Here is a 27215-nt window from a genome sequence, read left to right as displayed (position 1 = left end):
TCTAAGATTTAAAGTTGGGGAAATAAAGACCACCCAGCAAAGGCCACTGAGGAAGAGGAGACCCAGCCAAGTGAGAGCTGTGTCCCAAAGCAAAGGCATACCAGGTGTCCACGCAGAGGGTCGGATCAGCTGACGTGCTGCTGGTCGTTTAAAATGACCGTTAGAGAGGGAGGTTAGGCTCCTGCTCCCTCACTGCCCTCCCCAGTGGGGGCTCTCACCACATCCCGGGAAGCCAGGTTGTGAAGAAGGTGAGAGCACAGTCCCTGCCGGCACAGTGTCCTTGAGTGTGTGAGGGGCTGGGACCCCGTGCACAGGTCACAGGCCTGGCAAGGACAGCTCGTCCGCTGGACTGTGCAGCTCAGCCGCCGTGGCAGAAAGGAAGCAGCTTTGTGGGTGTGGAGGCTGGCCGGTGCATGGGTGTGGTGGGAGCATGTGGTGGCGGCTACTTTCACGGTGACATGGAAGCAGTGCCGTTAGCTGTGAGGAGTAGTCAGAAGCTGAGGACATGTGAAATGGGCATCCCACGTGGGAGCGTGTGGCCCTGGGAGTCACTAATTGATACAAGATTAGAAGTAAACACATTGACTTAAGCTGTGTCATGATGAGGGGCTTCTGCATGACTTTTTATTCTTCTCTTGTTCCTTCCAATGCTTTCTGGAAGGATATTCATCTTGTAATCAGAAGAAAATGATTCATGAAACAGACATATTCCATGCTTTACTCAGTTCTGTCAGGGCAGGCTCCTGTCTGATCCATCTTTGTGCCCTGCTCCAAAGAGGTAACTTGAGCAAATGAATGCATAAGTAGTGCTTTGAAGTCTTCTTTAGCACTGTGCTTTTAAAGGATTGTGTATTGGGAGCTCAAGATGAATCATTAAAGCTGATTATACCAGGTGATGGAGAAGGATGAATCATTAGAAATTCATATTGCTAGTGTCATTCGGTACTGCTGTTTTGAAAATTATTTAGCATTTCCTTGTGAATTTACTAGGCCCTCCCCTCTGTATACCCAACGTGTTTATACCAGGAGGTTTTTTAAGAATGTCCGCAGCACCAATGTTAGAACCGACTCTGAACACTGCAAGTTCCATCAGCACAATTAGGGCTTTTGTGATACGGTCCTATCAGATTTCATACGACACCAAAAAGGACCGAACTGCTGCTTCATATAGTAATGATGACTCTTAGGTACTTACTGGGGGAATAAACAAGGACTTGGAGTTATATTAAGAATGTTGTGCCATTCTTATAAACAAGCTGTGTGTTTTTAAGTCATGGTTGCATATGAAAAAGTGAAAATCACTCAGTCATGTCTGACTCTTTGGGACCCCATGGACTATACACAGCCCATGGAATTCTCCAGGCCAGAATACTGGAGTGGGTAGCCTTTCCCTTCTCTAGGGCATCTTCCCAACCCAGGGATCGAACTCAGGTTTCCTACATTGTGGGTGGATTCTTTACCAGCTGAGCCACAGGCGAGGCCCAAGAATACTGGAGTTGGTAGCCTGTTCCTTCTCTAGCAGATCATCCTGACCTAGGAATTGAACCAGGGTCTCCTGCATTGCAGGCAGATTCTTTACCAAATGAGCCATCAGGGATTACACTTAAAAGGCGGAAGACTGGTCTACACAAGCCTTGTGGGCAAGTAGACAGTTGGATGGGATCAAGGAGCAGATGGTTAGATTCAGGGTTTTGATACTGTTTGGAAGTTGAAAGTAGGTTTATAGATATTTTATTATTATACTGACTCGATGGACGTGAGTCTGAGTGAACTCCAGGAGTTGGTGATGGACAGGGAGGCCTGGCGTGCTGCAATTCATGGGGTCGCAAAGAGTCGGACACAACTGAGCAACTGAACTGAATGCTTTATAATGGATGAATCAAACTATATTAAGAAAAATGTTATATATATATATATATAAAATAACCATGGCCAAACACATGAGGAAGGAGGAGATAATTTTTAATTATCTGCTTCTGAAGTCTTTAATTTACAATTTGACCTGTAAATCTTCATATGCTTACCAACTGTTATTTGTAATTATGCATATAATATATATAATACAAATTTCAGTAGCCTAGTCTTTTTTCCATTTCTTATTTGAAGGTTAATCTATTTTTAAATGTGTATGTTTTTGACTCAAAGATGATTTTTTTGTGATGTGGTTAGTATACTTCCACAAAGTGGTTGAGACTGTCAGGGAAAGGAGATCATATTATGTAAATAGAGACACTCTAATGAACCACTTAAACACACTGACTATATGTCATCATAGGGTTATTGACTTGACAGAACTTCACAATCAGAAGTAAAGGCTTGTGAATGAATATTCATGAAGAAACAAAGATCTGCATATTCTCTGTGCTTTTTTTTTTTTCCTTTTAGAGACAGAGTAATTTTAACTAGGGTAGAGAGATTCAAATTTCATCTGAAAATAATACAAATGATTTCTCCACATGTTGTATTTTTCTTAATGTAGTTGAGTTATTACCATGCACTCATGTTCTATTAATGGAAAATACTTTGATTGGATTCTCATCTCGAGGAGGAGTTGTTTCAGAGCTGGTGTGCGCTATTATGTGAGAGGTGAGATGAATTTTGTCGGCGCGATTTGGTACTGGGTTATATCTGTCTCTAATTCGTGTTTGGCTCATGGTGACATGAATGTAACCTTTTGTATTTTATTTGTTTTCATTATCATTTGATAGCCTCGCTAAATGTTTATCTCCTGCTTCATTATAATGATTAGGTAGGTCTTCTGTGCTTGACTCCAGCTGCTGTGGTGACAGCCGTTGCATTGTTCGTGAGACTGTAGACTGCTGCTTAATACTTCAGGATGAGCCGGTCGTGTTATTTGCTCAATGTCCGAAAGCATAGCTGAAATCACTGTAGTTTTCAGTAACCTAAACCAGTATCAGAAAGTATTTTTCTTTTATTGCTCTTGGTTTCTTTGCATGTATAAAGCTAGACATTTGACTTTGTGCCTTCAGCCTTTAAGATTTACATTCGAGCATTTATTCTCTAGACTTTGTCCTAGCAACATGCTAATTTGCTTAAACCAGGGTATAAAATCTGTATTAAAAGTTACTGTCATTGTGAAGAGAAGTTTCCTTGAATCTATTTTTTTAAGCCAAAATATATCAGAATAAAACTGTGGATTTACTCTATGGTAAATCTTGAAAGTTTTGGGCTAGGAGGTTGTAAAAGTCATTTCATTAATCTTGAGCACAGCAGAGGAAGAAAGACATTTAGTGAGTTACCTGACCAAGGTTATAGAACCAGGATTAAAGTTAGCAGTGCCTTTGTATCTGGATTGTCTTAGATGGAGTCATATTTTTTAATTAAAAGCTTTAAATTTGCAGTGCAGTCAAGAAATATAAAAAGATATGCAATTAAAAATATTTCTCCTTTCTGACTGTATCTGCAGCGTCTTACCCCTGACCAGCTGATCTGTTGTTGGTTTCTTATCTTCCAGATAATGTTTATGTTATTGCAACTGTGTTCTCCTTTTGTAGGCAGTGGTTGTATACTGTGTACATTTTCTTGCACCTTGGGTTTTTTTAAACTAAATATATATTGAAAATCCCTTCTTAAAGATCCTCTCTCTCACATAACTCTTAGCTCTTCTCTCTTGCACACTCTTACTCCCAGTCTCAGTTTTTAAAATAACCACATATTATCCCTAATGAAAATTCTGGGCAGAACTGAGTATAGCCCATGCTTCAACAAGTGGTTTTAGAAGGTGTTGAAAAGGCATTTTATTGCTGATTTGACTCATAATTTTTTTCCCTTTCTGGTAAATATGTTAACAAAAACAGTGATATTCATGTTACACCTCAGTGTTATGTGTTTTAAAAATATGTCAGATAGAAAGGATGTTAAATATTTGAGATGGTTAAAAATCTACTTTTTTTTTTTTTTTTACTGATAATTTGAGTCAGGCACTAATTGAAAGTTGCCTTTGCTTATTTTTAGCAAACTTTCCTTAGTTAAAATAGATAATATAAACAAGATAGTAAGGTAATGCTTCAAACATTTGAAAGAACTAACTAAATCAAGGCTAAATAAGAGCAGTGCTTTTCAAATTAGTTTTTTTTGGGTGTATGCATGGAGTTCTAGAAATTATAGGATTATATACAGTTTTTTGTGCTTTCATTTTGATAGTTAAAATTATCAGCATCTCCTGGGTTACTTGCATCATTATAACAAAAACTATTAACAAAATGGCCCACATTTGCATTTAATACTGTGTTTAATGGTTTAACTTCCAAAATGGTGTTTTTCAAACTGGCATCTATGTCATAATACACTCTCAGAGGTTTTTGAGAACTTATTTTTTCTTAAACGATGTACAAAGTTTGAGAAACACTGTTTTGGAGGAATTGTGTATATATAAATAATTGATATAGTAAATAGCAGTCAACAGCATTTGTTTATTAATAGGTCCTTAATACTGCCTTTAAGCCCATGTAAATGAGCAAGCATCTGTTGTTAGCTTTCTGATGGTGTACTCTGCATTTGTTTGAAATTTAGTTTTGAAAGTACTTTTCCACTAATTTGAACTGACTTAATTCTCTTCAAGTTAAGAGTGAATTAGCGAGTTTCTTGTGTTTTTCTTATGTAATAAATATAGTTAATTTTTTTCTCAATTCAGGAATTGACTCCGAAGGCCATGCAGCTAACTTTGTAGAAACAGAACAAATTGTGCATTACAATGGGAGCAGGGCTTCATTTGTACAGGCAAGTTACGTCTGTGAGGCAGCCAGCCAGTTGGCCTTTTCAGCTTGGGTTGTGGTTTCCCGTTATATTGTTGAAGGTTTTCTCCTTTTCTCTCCTTTTTAAAGAAATATCGCAGTCTATGATGTGGATAGAGTTCACCCAGAATAAGGATATTCCATTAAGCTGGCTGGCACTCAGCTTCCTCTGTTTCCGGCCCTTGAATTAAATCCCTACAGAAGAGGATAGGGTAGGCGGTGCAGGGGTTGTGGAAATGGGGCATCTGTGTGCTTAACCCGTCAGACTTCTACAGGGCAGTGAGCACAGGACAAGCAGCTGGTTTGTGCCCGACCCGACGTGCCATGCACGGCATTGTGACGGAATACCCGAGCAGTGGCTCACTTGGTGGTTGAGAGCATTAATGGCTAAAAATATTTTTAAGTTCGTAAAGGTACTCTTTTGAGAATGAATAAAGCTATTTTCTCGTTTTATTATAATGCCAAATTATATAGCAGATATAACTTGGTAATTTTTACTTGTAGATAAATTGATTTATTTTAGAATTTGGGAGAAGCCCAACTGTCCACAAGTACATGTATGTAAAATCAGAAAAAGTCCTTTCTAAATGTTTCCCCACCAAATACGAATTTAGGAGCAGGTAAGCATGAATTTGTTTCATAGTTAGTAGGTCATATGTTTATTTTTCTATTTTTCAGTCATTGATACTTACATACCCCTGACAGAAAGCTGAGAAAAACAAGTGTGTGTGTATATGTTTCTTTTTACATATCTTCTCTTTTTTTGTAGACTCGAGGATCAATACCACTTTATTGGTCTCAAAGACCAAACCTCAAGTACAAACCATTGCCACTGATCAACAAAGTAGCAAATCATGTGTGTATCTTCCATGCTATTTTCATTGACTATGAATAGAAGCTTACTGGAATTATAATTTGCATATAGAGCATGTATTCCTCATAAGTCAGGCTTCAATGTCTTTGAGGCCTTTCTCCTTGGTTCTGGCACAGAGTGGACCTCTAAACCAAGAGACTGTATAGATGGCATATTAAAATGTGGAAAAACAAATTGAACGTCACAGTAAATTTTGATTTTAGAGATCTCAGTGAGATTTGGAACCTTATGCTGTTTAAAATATTTAGTATATTCTATTTGAGATTAAGCTCAGAAATAAAATAGTAATATTGTAGCTCAGAGTAGAATGGCTTATAATTACTACTTACTACACAGTATTAAGAATATCTAGAAGACAGCTTAATGTCATTCTCTTGAATATAGAGATAGGACATTTAAGGAGATCCTTTTAAACATTTTGGAAGTATTCTTGTAATCTGGTAAAGTATATAATTTTTTTCCCCCTCTTTCTAGATGGATGGTTTCCAAAGGCATTTTGATTCACAAATAATTATTTATGGAAAACAAGTCATAATCAATCTGGTATGTGTCTTTCTTACATTTCTTGGGGAACAAAACCTTAGCATCTTTTTTTTTTTAACATGACAAAATTTAACCATTGTAACCATTTTTAAGTGTGCCGTTCAGTGGCCTTAAGTTATTTTATAGTGTTGTGCGACCATCACCACTCTTCGTTTCCAGAAGTTTTCATCATAGCAGGCAAAAACTCAGTATCCCTTAAGTAGTAACCTTCTATTATCCCTCTCACCTCAACTCCCGTTAACTCTGTTCTGCTTCTGTCTCTGTAGATTTGCCTGTTCTAAGTGCCTTATCTAAATTATACTGCGTAGCGTTCATTCCTTTGTGTCTTGCTTATCTTAAGCAGACTGTTGTTCTTTACCTGGCTCTGAGTTACTCTGTAATGTCTTTTCATTCTAAGCTGAGGACTCTGTGTAGTGTTTCTGGTAGGGCAGATCTGTGCTGTGCTTTGTTGCTCAGTCATGTCCAGCTCTTTGTGACACCATGGACTGTAGCCTGCCGGGCTTCTCTGTTCTTGGGGGTTCTCCCAGCAAGATTACTAAGTGGGTTGCCATGCCCTCCTCCAGGGGATCTTCCCAACCCAGGGATCGAACCCAGGTCTCCCGCATTACAGGTGGATTCTTTACTGTCTGAGTCACCAAGGAAGCCCAAGAACACTGGCGTGGATAGCCTATCCTTTCTCCAGGGGATCTTCCTGACCCAGGAATCAAACCAGGGTTTCCTTCATTGCAGGCAGATTCTTTACCAGCTGAGCTACCAATTCCCTCAGCTTTTTTAAAAATTAAGAATATCTTAATTTCTCATTTTTGAATTACAGTTTTGCCAGATATAGAATTCTTGGTTGACAGTCCTTTTTTTCCCTTTCAGTACATAAATAGACCATCTCATGGCCGTCTGGCCTCTAAGGTTTCTGAAGAGAAATTGGCATATAATTCTGCTCAGAATCACTTGTATGTGACGAGTCCTTTCTCTCTTGCTGGTTTTAAGATCTCTCTTTGTCTTTAAGTAGCTCGATTATAATATCTGATGTGAATTTCTTTGGATTTGTCATATCTGGAGATTGGATACCTCTTGGATTTGAAGATCTCTGTATTTCATCAGATTTGGGAAGTAGTTTTGCCATTTTCTCTCTAGCCTCTCTGGCCCTCTCTCTCCTTTGTCTAGGACTCCTGTAGTGAAATTGTTTTGCCATTTTCTCTCTCTAGGCTCTCTGGCCCTCTCTCCCCTTTGTCTAGGACTCCTATAGTGAATGTATGTGTGTTCGGTGGTGTTCCAAGTCCTCTAGACTCTGTTCAGTTTTCTGATTCTTTTTTCTTTCTGCTCCTTCAACTTGATTATTTCATTTGTTCTATCTTCAAGTTTGCTGATTGTTTTTTCTTCCTGCCCAAGTGTGCTGTTGAACTCCTTTAGTGGATTTTTAGTTTCCCTTTTGTACTTCTCAACTCCAGACTTACTGTGTGGTTCCTTAGAATAATTCTTGTTTCTTTGATCTTCTCATTTTTTTTTTCATATCCTTTTTTACTGATTTCCTTTACTTCTTTGTGTTTTCATTTAGCTCTGAGCATATTTAGGACAGTTATTTTGAAAGTTCTTTATAAATAGGGCTTCTATAGAGATGATTTCTATCAGTTTATCCTTTTTCATTAACTAAGCCTTGTCTTTTTTTTTTTTTGTATACCTTATGATTTTTTTGTTGTTGAAAACAGGCTATTGGATGTACATAGTACAGTAACTCAGGAAGTCAGATTCTTCTTTCCTGGGGGTTTCCTGTTTTGTTTTGATTGTTGAATGCTATAGTAATCCATCTATTTTGAGACTTTTCCAGACTATTTTTGCAAAGACTGTTCCTTGTGTATGCTCACTAAAGTCTCTATTCTTTTAGCTTGCTTGTGTTCAGCTAACAGTGTGATAGAAATTTCCTTGAGTGTCAGGACCTGAAATAGACAAAGGAAGAACCAAAAAAGAGAACAAACCCATCTCCCAATTTCTGCTGACTGGTTCTGTGGTAGAGCAGTCCTTCACGTGTTTAGTTAGGCTTGCTCGGAACCTAGGGATTAGCTTGAGGTGAAGCCTTAAGGTCTTTTTAGGATTTTTCAGAGTATGCATCTTGCTTGGGTATGCACAGGGCTTTCTAAAACCCTCCATGAATGTGGCTGTTTTTTAATATCCTAATTTCCCAAAGAGTCATCATTAACACCCCAGCTGCTTCTGCGGCTTTAGATGGTCTTTTCTTTGTCACCACCTGAAATATCTTGCCCTAGGCATCTGTTGGTTTTTAGTCCTCTTGCAGCTTATATGAGCAGTGTTGACCACTTTCCCTGCCTGTGTTCACATTTATGCAGGACAGAGACCGCCAAGTCACTCCTTCAGATCAGAACAAAACATACACAATAGTTTGCAAATAAGTTCTCCTCTGCTCCCTCCAATTAGAGGAGAGGGACTGAGAACTGGTGCTGCTGCTTAAGCTAAGATTGTCACTGCACTGGAGAAAGGGTAAGGCAAGGGCAAGAAAAATGCTACAAAATTGTCCTCCAGTTTTGAAGATGGCTTTATCTTGATTGGACCTCTCCTTGGTTGCTAGAAACCTTTGTTTTCCAGAGTTCCTACAAATTTGGTTTAGACAGCATCTCTTTTCTCCGATGTTTTTGTGAGGGTACAAGAGCTTAAAGCTTCATAGTCTGCCATTTTGCTGATGTCACTATCTCCTTTTAATTAAACTTAAAGCTATGGTGGTTTTAATTTTTTACAGGTAAATCAGAAGGGCTCAGAGAAGCCACTTGAACAGGCATTTGCAACAATGGTGTCTTCCTTGGGGAATGGAATGATCAGGTACCTCACTAGAATCTGTTGTTGGGCTTTTCAGGTTATGTGTGCACTTCATGTACATGCAAGTACACAGATCTCTCTCTAGACATATTTCAGTTTGTTGTTTTTAAAGCGTGATTTTGTTTGCTTGAAATTTTCTCTGACATAACTCATGTTGCAGGATAACTTCTTTTTTCATTTTTACTGGGAGTACAGTTGATTCACAGTGTTGTGTTAGTTTCAGGTATTATATAGCAGGGTGAGTCAATTATACACATACATATATCCACTCTTCTTTTTTTTAGGATTCTTTTTCCATATAGGCCATTACAGAATCCTGAGTAGAGTTCCTTGGTTCCCTTTGCTACACAGCAGGTTCTTATTAGTTTTATCTCTTTATATATTGTAGCGTGTATATATCAGTCCCAGTCTACCAATTTATCCCCTGCCAGCCCATATCCCCTGGTAGCCGTAAGTTTGTTTTCTACATCCGTGACTCTACTTATAAATAAGCTCATTTGTACAGAATAATTTAACAGTTGAGTTTTAATTTGAATTTGGGTTGAAATCCTCGCCTTGAGGCTTTGTGTTGCCACAGCCACTGGGTCTTTAAGTTCCTCGCCTCTGCCTGGTCCTGACCCCACACAAGCTGGAGCCATTTACTCTTGCGTGGTGGCCTTGTCTGGAGCGGCAGCTTGCCTCTCCTGTCAGTCACCAGACAACAGTAGGAATTCTCTGAAGCTCTGTCAGAAAAGAGGGGGACCCCAAAACATTAGTAGTTGCCCTGTGGCATGTGCAGGGTGATGAGTCAGCTGCTTGGAGCATCCTGCATCCAGAATCTGGGCTAGGAGATGGGGTGTACTCTGGTAGGAAGTGGTCACAGGCAGCGGGGAAGGCTTTCAAAGAAATGGTACTGGGTTATTTGGGGACAGTTTTTTTTAAGCTATAGAAAATTTTAAAACATAAAATGAGGACATAACCTTTGGGGAAGAAATTAAGTTTGTTTTATCCAACTCAAAAACTCGAGCAAATTCTTCAGACCCTTGCTCCATGCACATTTCTGCCTTCTCACAGTGGGACCTGTCCAGACACACTTTGCATGAATCAGAGAAGTGATTCCTGTCCAAGATGTGCCTTAAAATTTTCAGAGGAATTACTCAGAATATATCTAAGACCTGAACCAGCATGTATCATATATTCTAGCAAAAGTTTATCTCCTGGTTGCTGGGTTACACCCCTGGTTAAGACTCTCTCTGTGCCTCAGAGAGTTTCTGTAGGCGGGTTTGCAGCAGAAGCTAACTTTGAGAACTTGAGGCATATGTCAGTCTAAAGTTGTGCCCTTGGTGTTCCAGTGCACTTGGAAGGCTCTTTCTGCCAAGAAGTGAAACCCTAAAGCTATTGTTACCAAAATACAATGATGTAAGACATATTCTGAGAAGACAGAAACATAATTTTAGAAGGATGTAAGCCGAAGAATCCAAATGCATTTAGGTGCTAATGAGCCGCTTAAATTCTTCAGAAGAGTCTATGGCCATGATCAGAGCTCTCCAAAAATAAATATGATGCCACCAATTTTAATGGAGCTGCCTTTGAAAGTGCTTCCCCCACTCTCAGTCTGCCCAAAGTCTAGCTCACAGTTGGCTAATTTCTGTTTTTATGCTAGTGTGTAAGGTCCCTCTGTAGAAGGAAATGGTAACCCCCACTCTACTATGGAGAATCCCATGGACAGAGGAGCCTGGCGGGCTACAGTCCGTGGGGTTGCAAAAGAGTCGGATGTGACTCAGCAACAACAAGGCCCCACAGTTGGCTAACGTCTGTTTTTATGCTAATGCCTAAGGCCCCTCTTGTGCCCTGAGATAACCGCTGAGGTGAGAGAACCGCGCTCTTGACCTGCTGGAAGCCCACCCTGTATTGGTGTTTGTTGTTCCTTCAGCCGTTGGAGCCAGGAAGTCACACGAGAGCAGGCGCCTAATCCAAATTCTGCTCTGTTGAGGAGAGTGTAGTCTCCTTCTAGTCCTCCTCCTCCATGACTTGACTTGATGCTTGAACAGGAAGTTGGGTGAAAGTGGCTTGTGTGAGAATCATCAGGTACCCTGGTGCCCAGGTTCTTTGCATTCTTCTTCCTCTCTTGACTTTCGGGAGTTGGTTAATGATTTTCTCCTCCCTCTCAAGGGGCAGCATTTTCAATTCCTAGGAGGATACCTTCCCTGTTAGATGTGTTCCAGCTTTGAGATTTATGCCTCTTAAATATCAGATAACTGAAAACAACCCATTACCGGTTGGCAGACCAGGAAGTTCTCTCTACCACTTGCGTGTGTGATGTGTGGCTGTTGATAAAGTGAATATTTGGCAGGATGAACAAGTAACAACCGGAGTAGGGGCCATCCTGTTTCTGTTCTTCTCACAGCCTCAAGCACGCAACACAGTCTAGCCCTCCTTGGCCTGAATCGAGTTTGACCATTTGGAATATCTTAATTGGTTGGAAAATCAGAAAGGGGCCCTATTCTTGGCACCTGGGGGCAGAGAATAAATACACAATAGATAACTCAGTTGGACAAGGCTACTTTATATTAACTTGCCTCATTGCTGTGCCTGAGCTCACGTCTCTAGCCTTTTGCTGGGCTTGTTGACTCCTATCTTAGGGCCTCTAGAAAAACGTGTAAAGAGAAAAACGTGTAAAGATACTGGTGTGTATTTTTTTCCTTCAGTAGATATGAGCATGAGAAGGTCAGCATATCTGTGCATGCCTCTGTGTGTGTGTAGGTATAGTGGTAAACCCAGAGTAAATGTATGTTCCTAGGTGAAATGTATTTAGAGAGGAAGATCAGCTTATGAAGGTTTTATGAAAGAAAAAATGATTAATTTTTAGTCAGTTTCTGAATATCTTTTGTTTTGTTAGGTACATTGCCTTTGACTTCCATAAGGAATGTAAAAATATGAGGTGGGATCGGCTAAGTATTTTATTGGATCAGGTAGCAGAAATGCAAGATGAATTAAGGTAAGTTCTGCTATTTCTCTGTGGAAATTGAGGGATGAGATAGGTGCATACATTAATCACATATGTTATGCCTTATCTAGCAGACCTACACATATAGTTCACTAGGTTCATACGACTGGTCTGTTTTCATTTTTCTTTTCTTTTTTTTTTCCTGAAAGATTAGGCTTGGTGATTTTTAAGTATTTTAAAATTTTTAAAAATGACCCAAGTCTAGGTATTTTCATATTTTTATGTATTATCTTCTACACATTTACAAAGTTTTACACAATTAAAGATAGTTTGCTACTGTTTTATGTTCAGTTCTTTTCACTAAATGTTCTATTACTTTCTGTCATTAGCCTACCAAGACTGTAATGTTAGCATGTAGTGGCTTTGCCGTGTTCCACTGTGTCATAGCACAGTTAGCTAAACGCTCTTCTTCACATTGGGCATCTGGTTCATTTCCTTTTCTCTTCCTCCCCTGAAAGACTGTGCTTCAGTGAATCCCTGGGTATAAATGTATTTTTACTTCTGTTAAATTGTTTCTTAAATTCTTCAGGGCAGGATAATGGACTGAAGGGTCTAAATATCTTTATGGTACTTATGTGTGTTAAGGTGTTAATTACTGTGTGGCTTCATAGATGGACTGTACTCTATGCATATCAGTCTTGACCTGTTTTAGAGCCAGAAGTAGGAATCTGGAAACTAGTCTTATTTTGTTTTTGCCTTTGTAGTTCTAATCTTGGCAAGCCAAATGTACTGTGTGAATTTCAGTTTCATGGTAACATAGTAAAGCTTCTCCTATAGTCATTTGCTCAGCTTTAAGAAAAAAATATTTTTATACATATTAAGTAATACCTGCTGCTAAATCACTCAGTCATGTCCAGCTCTGTGCAGCCTCATGGACTGTGGCCCACCAGGCTCCTCTGTCCATTGGATTCTCCAGGCAAGAATAGTGGAGTGGGTTGCCATTTCCTTCTCCAAGAATTGCCTCTGCCTACTCTTTAATTACAACATTTTGTTTCATGTTTTTTAAAATCTTGGAGAGTCTCTTATTGGTAATGAAAGAAAAGTGATGTCGCTCAGTTGTGTCTGACTTTGTGACCTCATGGACTGTAGTCTACCAGGCTCCTCCGTCCATGGGATTTTCCAGGCAAGAGTACTGGAATGGGAGTGGGTTGGACCAATACTGGAGTGGGTTGCCATTTCCTTCTCCAGTAATCCCAGCTATAGTTAGTTTAATCTGCTTTTTTTCCCCCACCCCCACCCCTTCCCCATGAGGTTTTGTTTTGAGCATAGCTAGTGTAGAGGGGTTGACCTATATCATTACTGGGGTGTAGAGAAACATTGTCGGGGGATATTTCCTTGAGTTCACCTGTTAATTGCAGCCCCACAAGAGTTAAGAAAGAAGGAGAGATTGACACCAAAATCTGTGTCCATTGCAGTCACCATGTTCCACAGGGACAGTAGACCCCTTTCACGAAACTGTGGTGTTCAGACCTCTCTGTACATTTGTTCTCAGGGATTTGGGGGAAAGTGGAAAGAATCTGGGCTTTGGGGCCCTACCCAGAGTGTTTGAAATCTCAGTTTGCCTCTTATTAGCCATGTGAACAGGAGCAAGTTAGTTATCTTCAAGCCTTGATTTCTCCATCTGGAAAGTGGAGATAATAATACTTATCTCTTAGACTTGTTCTGTAGTTTAAGAAGTAATATTTATAAAATATGTAGTATTTATAAGAACTAGAGACATTACTTTGTCAACAAAGGTCTGTCTAGTCAAGGCTATGGTTTTTCCAGTGGTCATGTATGGATGTGAGTGTTGGACTATAAAGAAAGCTGAGCTCCAAAGAATTGATGCTTTTGAACTATGGTGTTGTAGAAGACTCTCTTGAGAGTCCCTTGGACTGCAAGGAAATCCAACCAGTCCATCCTAAAGGAGATCAGTCCTGGGTGTTCATTGGAAGGACTGATGTTGAGGCTGAAACTCCAATACTTTGGCCACCTGATGCGAAGAGCTGACTCATTTGAAAAGACCCTGACGCTGGGAAAGATTGAGGGCAGGAGGAAAAGGGGACAACAGAGGATGAGATGGTTGGATGGCATCACCGACTCGATGGACATGGGTTTGGGTGGACTCCGGGAGTTGGTGATGGACAGGGAGGCCTGGTGTGCTGCGGTTCATGGGGTCGCAGAGAGTCAAGACGCGACTTACTGAACTGAATGGGATGCCAACACTCACATGCACTCTATATATACATACTCTAATTGAACCTCACTGGTTTGGAATGAACCTCTTGTATATCTTTAGTCTAAACACTTTCTTTTAAGCCGTCTTTGTGTGTGTGTGTGTGTGTGTGTGTGTGTGTGTGTGTGTGTGTGTGTCCTGACATATGATATCTTAGTTCCCTGACCAGGGACCTAACTTGTGTCCCCTGCATTGGAAACGTGGAGTCTTAACCACTGGACTGCCAGGGAAATCCATTAAGCCCATGTTTTTTAAGGTCATGATTTTTAGCCTGTGGTGAATCTATTGTATTTCCCCTTCACTGTTTGATTTTAGTGTGGTTAATTTAATACTGTTTAGTATTCATCGTATTTTCCATCCCATACCCTCTGCCAAGCGCTTTGTACGCATTATACACGATCTCACTGACTGTAGAGCAGCCTGTTGGTGGTGCTGCCATCTCCACTTTGTGGATGAAAGAATACAGGCTCTGAGAAATTAGGTTATTTACTTAAAATTACACAGCTAGTAACTTGCCTAGGAACTAAGGCTAGCAAACTTTGCTGGCAAAGTCTACGCTCCTCACCGCCACACTATATGTTGTAAAATTTGGGGGTTCATAGAATTTTCTGAACGTATTGTTAAAAATGACGGAACCACAGGAACTGGTAACTGTGTTTGGCTCCAGTGCAGACATCTGGGTGGTTCGGGGGAGAAAGTAAAACAGATTTTTCAAATAATACCCTATCATACCCTATAAACTGTGTACTATTTGCATATATTAGCCATTTGAAGAAGGGATTTTAAAATGTTTTTAATGCACAATATCCAATCCTTGCCTCAGAGATTCTTATTCAGTTTATTTCTGAGTTTTTTGTTAAAAATGAAGGTCAAGCATGGTCATTTCTAATGAACAACTCAGGGAGTTGTGATGCAGCCCAGGGGACTGAGGAGCGGGTCATAGTTGCACTACATCAAAGGAAGCCCTCTTCGGCCTTGGGGAGACGTGGTGTTGCCCATTGCATCTGTTACAATACTCCCAACTCCTTTTTCACATCTGTTGGGTGAAGTGACCTTGATGCTGCAGTTGTTTTGAGATAGAGTCTGTCTTGCCTGTTCTGTTCAAACTTCCTTTGGTCCTTGGTAATCAAATATACCTGAACTGTACATTTCCTGTCTGTCCTTTAATTTACCGGCTTTAATAATGTTTCTGACATAGACCTGTGTTATAAGAGGACTGTCCTTAGTGGGAGGGCTTCTCTGATAGCTCATAGAAGAATCTGCCTGCAATGCAGGAGACCCTGGTTTGATTACTGGGTGGGGAAGATACCCTGCTACCCACCCCAGTATTCTTGGGCTTCCCTTGTGGCTCAGCTGGGAAAGAATCTGCCTGCAGCGTGGGAGACCTGGGTTCAATCCCTGGGTTGGGAAGATCGCTTGGCTGGCTTTGGTATGAGAGTGTTTATACAAATATGTTTTAGTTATTTTCTAGTAGACCCAGCCGGCGTGGTGCTGAGTACCCAGGAGGGCGTGTTCCGCAGCAACTGCATGGACTGTTTGGACAGAACCAACGTGATCCAGAGTCTGCTGGCTCGCCGTTCACTTCAGGCCCAGCTTCAGGTGCACATGCTTTTTTCCTTCTATTAAGTAAACAATTTTTGAAAACCAATAATAAAACACATTCATATGCCCCCGCCCTAACCCAGCTCTTTGTGGTTTTGTGTCTTGGCATCCATGGGTATAATTTGTGCGTGACCGCGGTCAATGTGTATATACAGTTTTAAAGTCTGCTATTTTGCTCTAGCATTATAGTTTTTTAAGAGTTGTACTGTTGTGCTGTAATTCACTAAGCCATTTAGGTTGCTACATTTTTGGCTTATAGATAAGATTGTAGAGAATACACCTGTGTATATCATTAGCTTGAATTATTTCCTTCGAGTTAACTTGTTCTGGGTTAAAGAGAATTTCTACTTTCCAAGGGGCTTCCCAGGCGGCACTGCTTGCCAGTGCAGGAGACGAGAGAGATGTGGGTTTGATTCCTGGGTTGGGAAGGTCCCCTGGAGGAGAGCATGGCAGCCCACTCCAGTATTCTTGCCTGGAAAATCCCATGGACAGAGGAGCCTGGCGGGTTGCAAAGAGTTTGATTCGCCTGAAGCGACTTCGCATGCATGCATACTTTCCAAGAGGGTTGCACCAGTTTACCCCTAACACTAGCCAGAAATAAGAGAAGAATCTTGGTAGCATTATTTTTATCGAGGAAGGTTTTCTTTTCTAATGGTACCGAGTAGCACCTCTAAGTTGTTTTGTTTGTATCTCTTTTATTGTTGGCAAGGGATGTTAACACCCAGGGAAATACTCGTGACACAGCTTTGCTTCACCAGTGTGACTGTGTTTTTGAGAAAGAGTAGGTATAAATAGTTTCTTTTGTTTATATATGGAGTTAAAAATACATACAGCCTAGATTTCCAGACTGCAGTGCTGTTTGTTGTAGGGAGCAAACAGAATGCATCCCAAATGATTTCCGCCTTAATCATTTGTAAGAATTCGTCTTTGTTTATGGCAATTCTGTGGAACTTGGGGAAGAATTGTGGAGTAAAATCCCTCCCCGAATCCTCACGTACTCATCCTGAAGGCGTGCTCACCGCCCTTGAGTACTCCAGCTTGTGTGATACTGAGTCCTTGTCAGTCTGATGGATTTAATTCAGAGGATATTTTTCCATAGAAACCATATCGGGACTGGTTATTTCCAAGGCTGGTTAACAGAAATCTATTGGACTGGGTTCTGTAATCTGTATTTAACTAATTTACATGCTAAAAACAGTCCTATACAAGCTCCGCAACTTGCAAAGAGCCTTCGGGCAGGAGCCTCTCCAGCCTCAGGGCCCGCTGACGGGCCTCCAGCTGTGCCTGTCCCCTTCCAGAGAGGGCCGGTCACCGGGGTGGGCAGGCCCTGTGCTGGGGGAGTGAGGGAGGGCTCATCCAAGGCGAGCAGTGAGGATAGTGGTTCTAAGAGGCTTGCGGGCCCGAAACAAAGACCAAGGTAGGAGTCCCTAATCTGTGGTCTGAGCTCCAAAGGGGAGTCCATGGAGAGACTCGGGCTGCCCCGAGTCCTGTGAGATGACATGCAAAGGGCTGTGCTTCTGTGCAGTTTGTGGGGAGGGAGGGAGGGAGGTAGCATTCCTCTGGTTCTCAAAGGCCCCGGCTAGGGTAAGTGTGGAGTCAGCAGCCTGGGTGGTGAATTGTGAGGCGGGCAGAGGGTCCCGGTGGTGGGAGGTTGGGGGTGGTGGCACGGAAGGAGGGAGCGCTGACCGCATACTCCCGCCTTTACCTCTGCCCCTGTCTCTGGGTTTACACAGTCCTGCCGCTGGTGCTGTGGTCTGGGGCTCGGGAGAGAGGGGCTGTGGGCGGATGGGAGCCCAGAGAGAGGCTTTGCAGCCGGGCTGAGCAGGAGAGGGCTGTGGTCCCCGTGTACAAGGAAAACATCTCCTGGCTGAAGCCAGCACCACATGAGACTCGGTGGAGACTATGCTTTGTGCTCTAAATCACATGTGCTGGAATCTGTAGCATGTAAACACGGGTGTGATTCTTGTTCCAGAGACTAGGAGTTCTGCATGTGGGACAAAAGCTTGAAGAACAAGATGAATTTGAGAAGATTTACAAAAATGGTAGGTCATTTCTTGAACAGAGGCAAGGTTATTCAAATTTTGAACTAAATATTTTGGATTTAGAGCATTGGTTGTCAGTGATTATTAACTGATTTTTCCTTTTTTCCCCCCTCCACAGCCTGGGCTGACAATGCAAATGCTTGTGCCAAACAGTACGCGGGAACCGGTGCCTTGAAGACGGACTTTACCAGGCAAGCCGCGCGCTGAAATCGCGTCAGTCCAGGGCTGCACAGTTCCGGTGCTTGGCAGATTGCTCGCACAGCTTTTACCCAAGAGTGCCCACTGGTGCCCGGGCCTCGTTCCAGACCGTCAAGCTGGGACTCGGGGGAGAGGAGGCCCAGGCACCGGTGGCTTCGTAGCGCCCCTGGGTGATCCTGGTGCACAGTGGGGTTGAGCGCCACGGCGCCTCGGCTCCTCTCAGCCACCTCTGTGCACCGGACTCACCCCAGGCCCTGCAGCAGGTCTGGGAGGGGCCTGGGGCTGTGCCCGCGTGATGCTGGGCTGGTTTCAAGGAACGTACTGGGGAGTGAGAGGTTGGAACGTTGTGAATTTGTTACAGATGTGGTTGGGTCTTTTTCTGCCATATGGATTCCCTGGGAGCAAGATAAGGTTTCTAGTCTGCTTGCTTTATACCACTTAGCCTGGGCTGTGTTTCTCTTCTTGCTTCTTGCCTTTGCAAGGGGAACTGAGCATGTTTCCTCTGTGTCTACTGTGGCAAGGCTTTAGAAAGAGGATGCACATTTCTTGGACTCAGTACTGCTTTCTTTTGTGACATGTCTCCTTTATACAGGAATTGTAAAAAAGAAATCTTTATAATTTACTTATCTCCATACCACGTACTTATTAGCCATAAACAGTGTGAGAATTTAATATGCAAATCTGTAACTCAAAACTTAACTTAAAACTCTTACTTAACCAGAACTGGGAAGAGAACTCAGTTGGGACTTATAATGGATGGCTGGAACTCACTAATACGGTATTACAAGAACAACTTTTCTGATGGATTTAGACAAGTAAGTTTGTTTTCTGATGCTAATTTGTGGTTATTTGGTGGCTGTATCTTTGTACTGTTCCCCATACCTAATTTGGGAGTTACTATTTTCCTTTTTTTCTCTTCTAGGATTCCATAGACTTATTTCTTGGGAACTATTCAGTGGATGAATTAGAATCTCATAGTCCTTTAAGTGTTCCAAGAGATCTGAAATTCCTGGCTGTAAGAAACCTTTTATGTTTTTTAAGTTGTTAATAGCATTGTGACTGAAGGTACAGATGGTCCAACTCCCATTGACGTAAAACATTATGTGTTGTTCTAAATGGAATATAAATACTTAGGTTGCCCCAAGGAGAAGATCAGGGAGAAGAGTGGGGTAACTTTGGAATGTTTCTTCTTTAAAACTTGACCGTCTTTTGCAGCTCCTTTGTTTTGTTTTGTTACCTTTTACAGTGTTGTCTGGGTTTCTGCTGTACAGCAGCGTGAATCAGCCATAATTATACATAAAGCCCGTCTCTGCTGCGCCTCCCTCCCCTCCCCATCCGGCCCCCTCCAGGTCAGCACAGAGGGCCGGCTGGGCTCCCTGTGGCTCCCAGCAGCTCGTCACCAGCTCTCCATCCTACACATGATCGTGTGTGCACATCAGTGCTTCTTTCTCCGCTCGTCCCACCCTCTCCCTCCCCGACTGCGCCCACATGCCCGTCCTCTCCATCTGTATTTCCTGCCCGGCAGATAGGTTCATCAGTACCATTTTTCTAGATTCCACATATATGGGTTAATACACAGTATTTGTTTTTCTCTTTCTGACTTCACTCTGTAGAACAGTCTCTGGGTTCATCCATCTCACTAGAACTGACTCAGATTTGTTCTTTTTTTTTATGGCTGAGTAATACTCCATTGTATATATGTACCACATTTTAAAAAATCTATAAACAGTAAATGCTGGAGAGGATGTGGAGGAAAGGGAGCCCTTTTTCACTGTTGGCAGGAATGTTACCTGCATAGCCATTATGGAGAAAAGCATGCAGTCCTTAAAAAACTAGGAACGATCTGCCATATGACCCAGCAGCCCCGCTGTTGGGCATATGCCCCGAGAAACCACAGTTCCAAAAGACACGCACCCCGGCGTCCATCTCAGCGCTGTTTATGATAGCCAAGACGCGGAAGCACTGAGATGTCCAGCTGCAGATGCTGTTTAAGTGAAAGCACAGACGTGGAACAGTTGTGAGGGTCTCTCATTTCAGGGAGACTCTGCTCCCCCTGATTGCTGGAGGCAAACTTGTGATGTAGAAATCTGTATGTTTTTGACACGTCTCTCGTTTCTGACTCATTCACCAGACTTTGCAAGAGCCTCTCTGGGGTTTCATGCGAGCAGGCAGGGTGTCCTGGAGTGGGGGGCCTAGAGTCTGAGTACACATCTGGGTGACTTCCCTCCACTTTCTTCAGATCTTTTAATCTGTTTGAAGATTTGGGCAGTTATGATCAAAACTCTAATGACGTTTTCTGAAAGAAAGGTATTTTGTGTATTAGATGCAGACGGGTTCTGTTGTCTTTCAGGGAAAGCTGATTTTACAGCCACGATTAGCATCTTACGTGATGGTTTCTCTCTCTCTTTCCTTTTCCAGTTGCCTATCATCATGGTTGTTGCCTTTTCCATGTGCATTATCTGTTTGCTGATGGCTGGTAAGTCTGCACTGATTTCACATTCATCTTTTAGAATGTTGACCTTTCCTGTACAGCATCTTAAGTCTGCGCCTGCTCAGTACATGGTGTGTCCCTGTTAAACTGAATGAGTAAAGGGAGCAGGTGAGGTGAGTCCTTAGATGACAGGAAGGAAAGTATACTTGGTAGCTTGATAGTGTGTTTTTTTCCACTTGAGCTCTTTTTTTTTTTTTTTTTCTCTCATTACCAAAGTAATACATAGTAATTACAGAAAATACACTTAGACAAAAAAGAAAATGTTATCACCTTTCCTTTCAGAGATAAGCTAATTACTCTTAACATTTTGATGTTTGAATCTTTATAGGTATGTATTTTTTTTTCAGAAGGCAGATCCTATAAACTTTTTTGTACTGGTTTTTTCACTGAGCAGTATAAATATTTCCCCATGTCTTTTATTTTGAATGGCTGCAAAGTATTCCGTTGATGGATGTATAGTTTATGTAGCCAACCACCTATTGTTGGGCAAGTCAATAGTATTATAGATTAATACATTACTTACTAAATTTAAATAGAAGCATTGCCTAGGAACCTGAGCTAACAGACAGGAGTGTTGCTGGTTTTCTTTTTCCTCTCAGTGTTTGCCTGTGTCGCTAAGTTAATGGGGTTAAGTTCCTTAACTGCTTATTTAGTACTGTTCAGTGCTCTGAGAATGAGCCTGTGGTGCTGTGTTTTGCCTGGAGGTGCAGCCGCGGGCACTCTGAAGGGCGCCGCTGGGTTGATAGGCTCCCCTGCACAGACCTCGGCTCCCCCTTTCTGGGCTCCGCAGCGCGGTGTGTCCCTCCCTCTTCCCTCTCCTAACCGCGTAAGCACTGGGGGATTCATCTTGGGAGGCGCTCTGCTCCGTGCTGTCCCAGCACCCCGTGGTGTTTCTAGTTTGGTAGAGTGGTAATGCTTTGCATCCTTGCTCATCTTTCTGAGTGCATCAGCAGCCTTTTGAAGGCAGAGACCTGTCTTACTGTTTTACCTCCTGTGCCTAGGACACAGGGCGTGCGTGCTAAGTTGACTCAGCCGTGTCCGACTCTTTGACCCCATGGACTGTAGCCCACCAGACTCCTCTGTCCATGGGATTTCCCAGGCAAGAATACTGGATACAGGAAGCCCTCAGCAAAAGTTTCCTGGATTAAGGCCTCCTGTTCACCCCCCACACTAATTCTGCCAGCTTCTTCAGGGGTGGCTCGGAACCTGTTCGTCTCTGTAATCCCCGAGTGTTCAGCAGTGAAGGTGGTCACGACACAGGAAGGAGCTGCCCTCCTTGTTACTCTAGGGCAGAGGTTAGCGTATGTTTTCCGAAAAGAGCCAGACAATGATTTTTTTCGATTCTGCAAGCTACACATGGTCTCTCTTGCACACTGTTTTTGCAGCTGTTTGAAAATGTAAGAATTCTCACAGGATGAAAACAGGCCAGGGCGTCTCGAGTGCAGCATCGCTGTGTGCCGGGACGGGGGCCTGTGTCACGTTCGGGGCAGGGAGGAAAAGGAGGGACCAGCTGACTGTGCTGCTCATGGTTCAGTCCATGCCCTCAGTCCTCTGACTTCTTTCTTTAACACACTGCCCAGTGGATGCCTTTTCTGGGAGCCACTCCACTGTTGAGTTAGCTTTGTTATCTTGGTCTTTTTATATACGCACATTTCCCTATAGAGCATCTGCAAAAGCAGGGATGCCAGGACCGAGACTCAGCCGGAACAAATGGGTCATCCCTTTGGGGAGCAACCCAGGGTGGACTTGTGAGGAACTGCCTTTCTCTTTATCCAGAAAGAGCTTTAAAACCCAGAGCTGTCAGAATTAGCAACTGTACAAATGTGAATGTTACACAAGTGAAGATGGACTGGATGCTGTGGATAGTGATCTTTGATGTCAGTTGTTGTAACATAATGATCTTTGTGGTGTTCGATATGACAGTGTTTGATTTCTAGCCCCTACTTTGGTTTTTAGTGACAGTCGCTCAGTCGTGTCCAACTCTTTGCAACCCCATGGACTATACAGTGCGTGGAATTTTCTAGTCCAGAATACTGAAGTGGGTAGCCTTGCCTGTCTGCAGGGGATCTTCCTGACCCAGGAATCGAACCCAGGTCTCCCACATTGCAGGCAGATTCTTTACCAGCTGAGCACAAAGGAAGCCCAAGAATACTGGAGTGGGTTGCCATTCCCTTCTCCAGCGGATCTTCCCAACCCAGGGATCGAACCCGGCTCTCCTGCACTGCAGGCGGCTTCTTTAATGTCTGAGTCACCAGGGAAGTGTTGTCAAGTGGTTCTCAAATGTAGTCCCTTGACCAGCAGCATCAGCATAATCTGGGAACTTTTGAGAAATGCAGCTTCGGGGGCCCTGCTTCAGCCCTGCCAAAGCACACGGGCTGGGGATGAGCCCCGCAGCTGACACTGTTTCCAGCCCTGAAGAAGATTCTCAAGCCAGCCAGAGTCAGAGAACCACTGGTTCAAACCTTAACTGAGAGTTCTTACGTTTTTCCTTTGGATGTGTTTGTAAACTTGAATGCTGTCAAGATGTGCTAAACAGCTGAAAGCTGGAACTAGTGTCAATAAAATGGCTTGTTATTTATCAGTATTTTGTTTTTTAAAATCAACAGGTGACACCTGGACAGAAACACTGGCCTATGTGCTCTTCTGGGGAGTCGCAAGCATCGGAACATTTTTTATTATTCTTTACAATGGCAAAGACTTTGTTGATGCTCCCAGATTGGTCCAAAAAGAAAAGATAGACTGAATTTGTGTCTGTGGAAAGCGGCTTGGCCTGGAAGATTCCATTATGCAGAACTGGAGTCTTTACTGACCCGCTTTCCACGGCAGCTGAGGTCTTTGTAAATCATTTATCCAGGAGCACATCTTGTGCTGGGTGTGGGGTGATGACTTAGAGTTGATCTGGTGTTAACTGCCTTGATGATCTCTTTACTGTTGGGATAGTTATATTTATAATTTGAAGCTAGTCTATAATTAAAATGTAACCTGAATTCAGCTCACAGAATGGAAGGAACCTATACATCGTCAGTTTAATCAGCCATTGCAGAATGAGTAATGTGTTTAAAAAATCTAGCTTCTTCCCTCATTTGAAACAGTGAAATTATTTTTCTAGCTCAGTTTATGGTCACTGTAAAAGCAGTTGCTATTAGCAGGCTTACTTTTCCATATACCTTTGGACTTTTCTTAACAGCTTAATGATAAGCTAACTAGTCTGTTCATAACATGTAAATCTCCTACATAGATCAGATAGTTGGACGAAATCGTCCATGACTACATAGCAGGAAGGAGGTGTTCCTCTCGAGTTCTAGTTGGACCGCCTTACGAGTTCAGTCAGTTTGAACTGTGCAGTTTAAGTGTGATGAGAAAAGTGTCAGATATACTCTATCTTTTTTAAAAGGTGTAAATGAAATCAGTGAATGTAAAGTCTATTCCTCATGCTAGAGGTCCAAAGCCGCCTCGGTCTTCAGGATTGCCCCGGTGTGGGAGCAGCCGCGGTTGGTCAGCCCCTCCCTCCTGGCCCCTGTGCTTTCCTGGGTCTTTCTTCGAGACATGCAGGTCCCTGAGCGCGTCTCATGCCGAACTCTGTGTTGCCCTTGGAGGCAGCAGCTGCTTGTGCACGCACGGCAGTGTTGGCGCTTTTCACTCTGTGATTATTTTTGTTGCATCAGTAAGTGTGTCTGAAATTCAGTGCTTCCAGGTAGTCATCGCTCTCCAGATCAAGGACCAACTGACAGCTTTAATTTATGTGCAGAAATAAACCTGAAAAATACGCTTTAGAAGCTGTGCATAGTTCTAATTAATAAGTCGGAAACTGTATATTGAAATTGTAATTATGAGGTTTAAAAACTAGGAAGTATCTAAGATAGTGTAATTGCCACTATTTTAAAATAGTTCGATTAAATACTCCTGCAATATTTGTGTTGTGGTTGAAAATATGTACAGTTTTTTTTTTTTCCCAATGGTAATACCTTTTGTTGTCCTTAAATATCTCTAAAAAGCGCCTTGATTTTAACATCACCTTTTTTCCCAACATTATCGTTTATAAACATTAATAAGAGTTGTTGCTTTTAGAAACTCTAAAGGAAATAATAGCTGGAAAACCCTCTGTAGCTTACAGTCAGTCATTAACACTCACAATAGGGTAAGTAATTAGAACTGCCTACTCTTGACTTGTAAATAAGCATCATTTGTTCCAAAGAGAAAATATCAAAACTCGGTTTATGTCTACTGTGATGGATCGTCAGATGCTACTGGGCATTTCACATTAAGAACTTATTTCAACAACCATGACAAAGACCAAATCTGAATGCTGATGTGGCTGTTTTGCAGTGAATGGGCTAATGTTGGTGTGTTAGACCTTGAGGTGTCAATATTTCAGAAACCTACAGTGATTTTATTCCTAAATTCATGTACTGTCTCATCTGTAAGTGAAAATAAAATGACATATTCTTTTCTAACTAATGTTGGTGTCATTCCTGTACCTTGTCTTCAAAGGGATATTCTTTTTTATTTCAGAATTTTAACAATCATGCAAAGCAGCGCATGGTCATTATCATCTTTAAAACATTATGTTCTTTGCCACATAGGCCTCTCCGTCTTGGCAGTTTGGTTCATCAAAGCCCGTAACCTCATCTCCAAAGTGTCCTCTCATCTCTCACGCGTGCCATCTTCTCTGCAGTAGAAACAAGTCACTGGGTCGGCGCACTCGGGGAGGGGACCGCGCAGGGCGCGGGTACAGGGCAGGGCCTCTCTGCGAGTCTGGCCGCCTAGCCTGGAAGGAGGGGAGCGATCCAAGGTCGTGACTCAGAGCTGGTGAGAATCGGGTGTTCCCTGTGCTGTGCCTTTGGGGCTTCTAAATTGTCTGTAAGATTGCTTGTCTTTAAAGATTTGTTGGAATACTTGTTTGTAGAGGAATTCTCTGTTGGTGTCTGTGACTTCTCTCTTCATTTTCTTGTGACTTTTGGTGAAAGAAGTGTGTACTTTCAGTGGTGTTGAATGTACCAAACATTCGCTCCCACCACTTGTGCCTGGGTATGGCCACATGGCTCAGCTCCAAGGTGGGGGCGTCCTTTTGACATAATTTTGATCTTTTCACCGTTTAGGTCTTTTTTCCTCCCTGTAAAGTAAGGAAAGGGTCTTTGTCCGTCCAGGTAGATGAGATTATGCTGAGGTAACAAATGAGCCACACAAGCTTCCACCTGGAAGCTTCCTCCAGCTCTAAAGGGCATAAAAAAAAAAAAAAAAAGGCTTATTTCTCACTGCTTCTGTGTGTCCTTGAAGGGTCTGCTGCAGCTCTGCGACGTGCCGTCTGCATCCTGGGGCCCAGTGATGGAACAGCTTCACGCGGAACATGACCAGTTGTCCTGGCAGGAAGGAGAGGGAGACGTTTCCACTTGAAGGTGACAGCCCCTTCTGCTCACATTTCATTGGTCAGAGCAGGTCGCGTGGCCAAACCTGAAGTGCCGGATGGAGGAGCGCAGCCCGGGAGAGACTGTGTGCTGTGATCTGACACGTGGTCCAGTTTTCTTGTCCCGCGTGGTTCCTGGGAGAGGCAGCAGATTGCCTGCCCACTCCCCCGCCCTGTGGTACAGCACCGCCTCTGTCGGACTGCAGGCTCCCTCCACTCCCAGGGGCGTCAGGCTTCTCCACTGCCGAGAACGCGTCCTCACTCTGATGCCTCTTGCAGGGTGGCCTGGCTCTGCCCTGAGCTCGGGGCCCCAGCTCCTCAGTCTTTGGGCCGGAGGGTTCTCCGGAGGGTGTTTTGCAGTAACCCGAGTCTTGGGTGCTCATAGCTGTTGTTTTTTTGACAGTAGGGATCTGAGGTGAGAGCCATTTGCAGACATCAGATTAAAGTCACAGTTGTCTCAACTCTTGGGCTTGTCAGAGGTTTGAAAAGGGACTCCTAGAGAGGGGTGTGTGTAACACAGCAGCACCAGAATTTTTGGTCTGCGGGATTTTTTTATTTACAGAGCATCTTGTGAAATTGATTTTGGATAAGGCGTGCATGAGAGCAATCAGTTGGCCTTGGAGTTGAGAAACGTGGGCTTGGATTTGTATTTGGACCTCACTTGAGTGTTGTACTTGGTCTCCGCACATTTTTTGATTCTCATCCACACGGCAGTTTGCTAAGATCACCACATGGATGCGCGTGCACACACCTGCTGAGAAGCCCAGGTAAGTCTACAGGCGGAAGGTCTTCCTCGAGGTCCAGCTCCCGTCCTCTGGGTTGGACATCATGCAGAGGCGCCATGAACGGGGTTTCACTGCGGGGAGCAGAACAGTTAATGAGTTGTTGTGACATGTAATTATCACCACGAATGCCCTGGTCCTGGCTGAACTGGTTAGATGGCCTGTTTGTTCTTAGCACTTCCTTTAACCAGTTATTCTGAGCATGACTTTGTCTTTCCTTTTTGTTTTAGCCCAAGGCCCAGGCGTTCCTCTTCATTCGCCATTTTCAATGATGCATGCCTTTTGTGTATTTATTTTTCTAGCTGTACAGAGCTACAGTATCATCCATTAAAATACCATCGTACATTTTATGTCCTAAATTGATCTCCTGTTACAGTTGGCTTTAGGTGTAGATTCTGAGATGAGAAGTAATAAGTACAGGTCGTCAGTCATGTCTAGGAGACCTGGAGATGTCCTTCTGTCTGAGCTTTTGGGAGCACACCTCCTCCTGGGTTCTTGACT

At 42.8% G+C, this 27215-nt stretch overlaps 1 protein-coding gene across 2 annotated transcripts in view; it reads left to right on the top strand.

Annotated features, from left to right (window-relative positions):
* Positions 1 to 24986, top strand: part of SACM1L (SAC1 like phosphatidylinositide phosphatase) — a 69801-nt gene extending 44815 nt beyond the window's left edge. Inside the window, exons 8-20 of one of the 2 annotated variants that reach the window (XM_055557118.1) lie at positions 2485 to 2586; positions 4655 to 4740; positions 5524 to 5610; positions 6103 to 6171; positions 8918 to 9001; positions 11877 to 11971; positions 15656 to 15794; positions 17770 to 17839; positions 17958 to 18030; positions 18759 to 18852; positions 18960 to 19052; positions 20456 to 20513; positions 23135 to 24986. In XM_055557118.1, coding sequence (XP_055413093.1) covers positions 2485 to 2586; positions 4655 to 4740; positions 5524 to 5610; positions 6103 to 6171; positions 8918 to 9001; positions 11877 to 11971; positions 15656 to 15794; positions 17770 to 17839; positions 17958 to 18030; positions 18759 to 18852; positions 18960 to 19052; positions 20456 to 20513; positions 23135 to 23271 — 1187 coding nt within the window. In that variant the 3' untranslated portion in view covers positions 23272 to 24986. The remainder of the gene's footprint in view (positions 1 to 2484; positions 2587 to 4654; positions 4741 to 5523; positions 5611 to 6102; positions 6172 to 8917; positions 9002 to 11876; positions 11972 to 15655; positions 15795 to 17769; positions 17840 to 17957; positions 18031 to 18758; positions 18853 to 18959; positions 19053 to 20455; positions 20514 to 23134) is intronic. The other variant, XM_055557119.1, reaches the window with a different exon arrangement.
* The last annotated feature ends 2229 nt before the right edge of the window (positions 24987 to 27215 follow it).

This window comes from Bubalus kerabau, chromosome 20, assembly GCF_029407905.1.
Source record: "Bubalus kerabau isolate K-KA32 ecotype Philippines breed swamp buffalo chromosome 20, PCC_UOA_SB_1v2, whole genome shotgun sequence".
Classification (NCBI taxonomy): Eukaryota; Metazoa; Chordata; class Mammalia; order Artiodactyla; family Bovidae; genus Bubalus; species Bubalus kerabau.
Note: the sequence above shows the minus strand (reverse complement) of the source record. Positions and strands in the feature narration are given on the sequence as shown.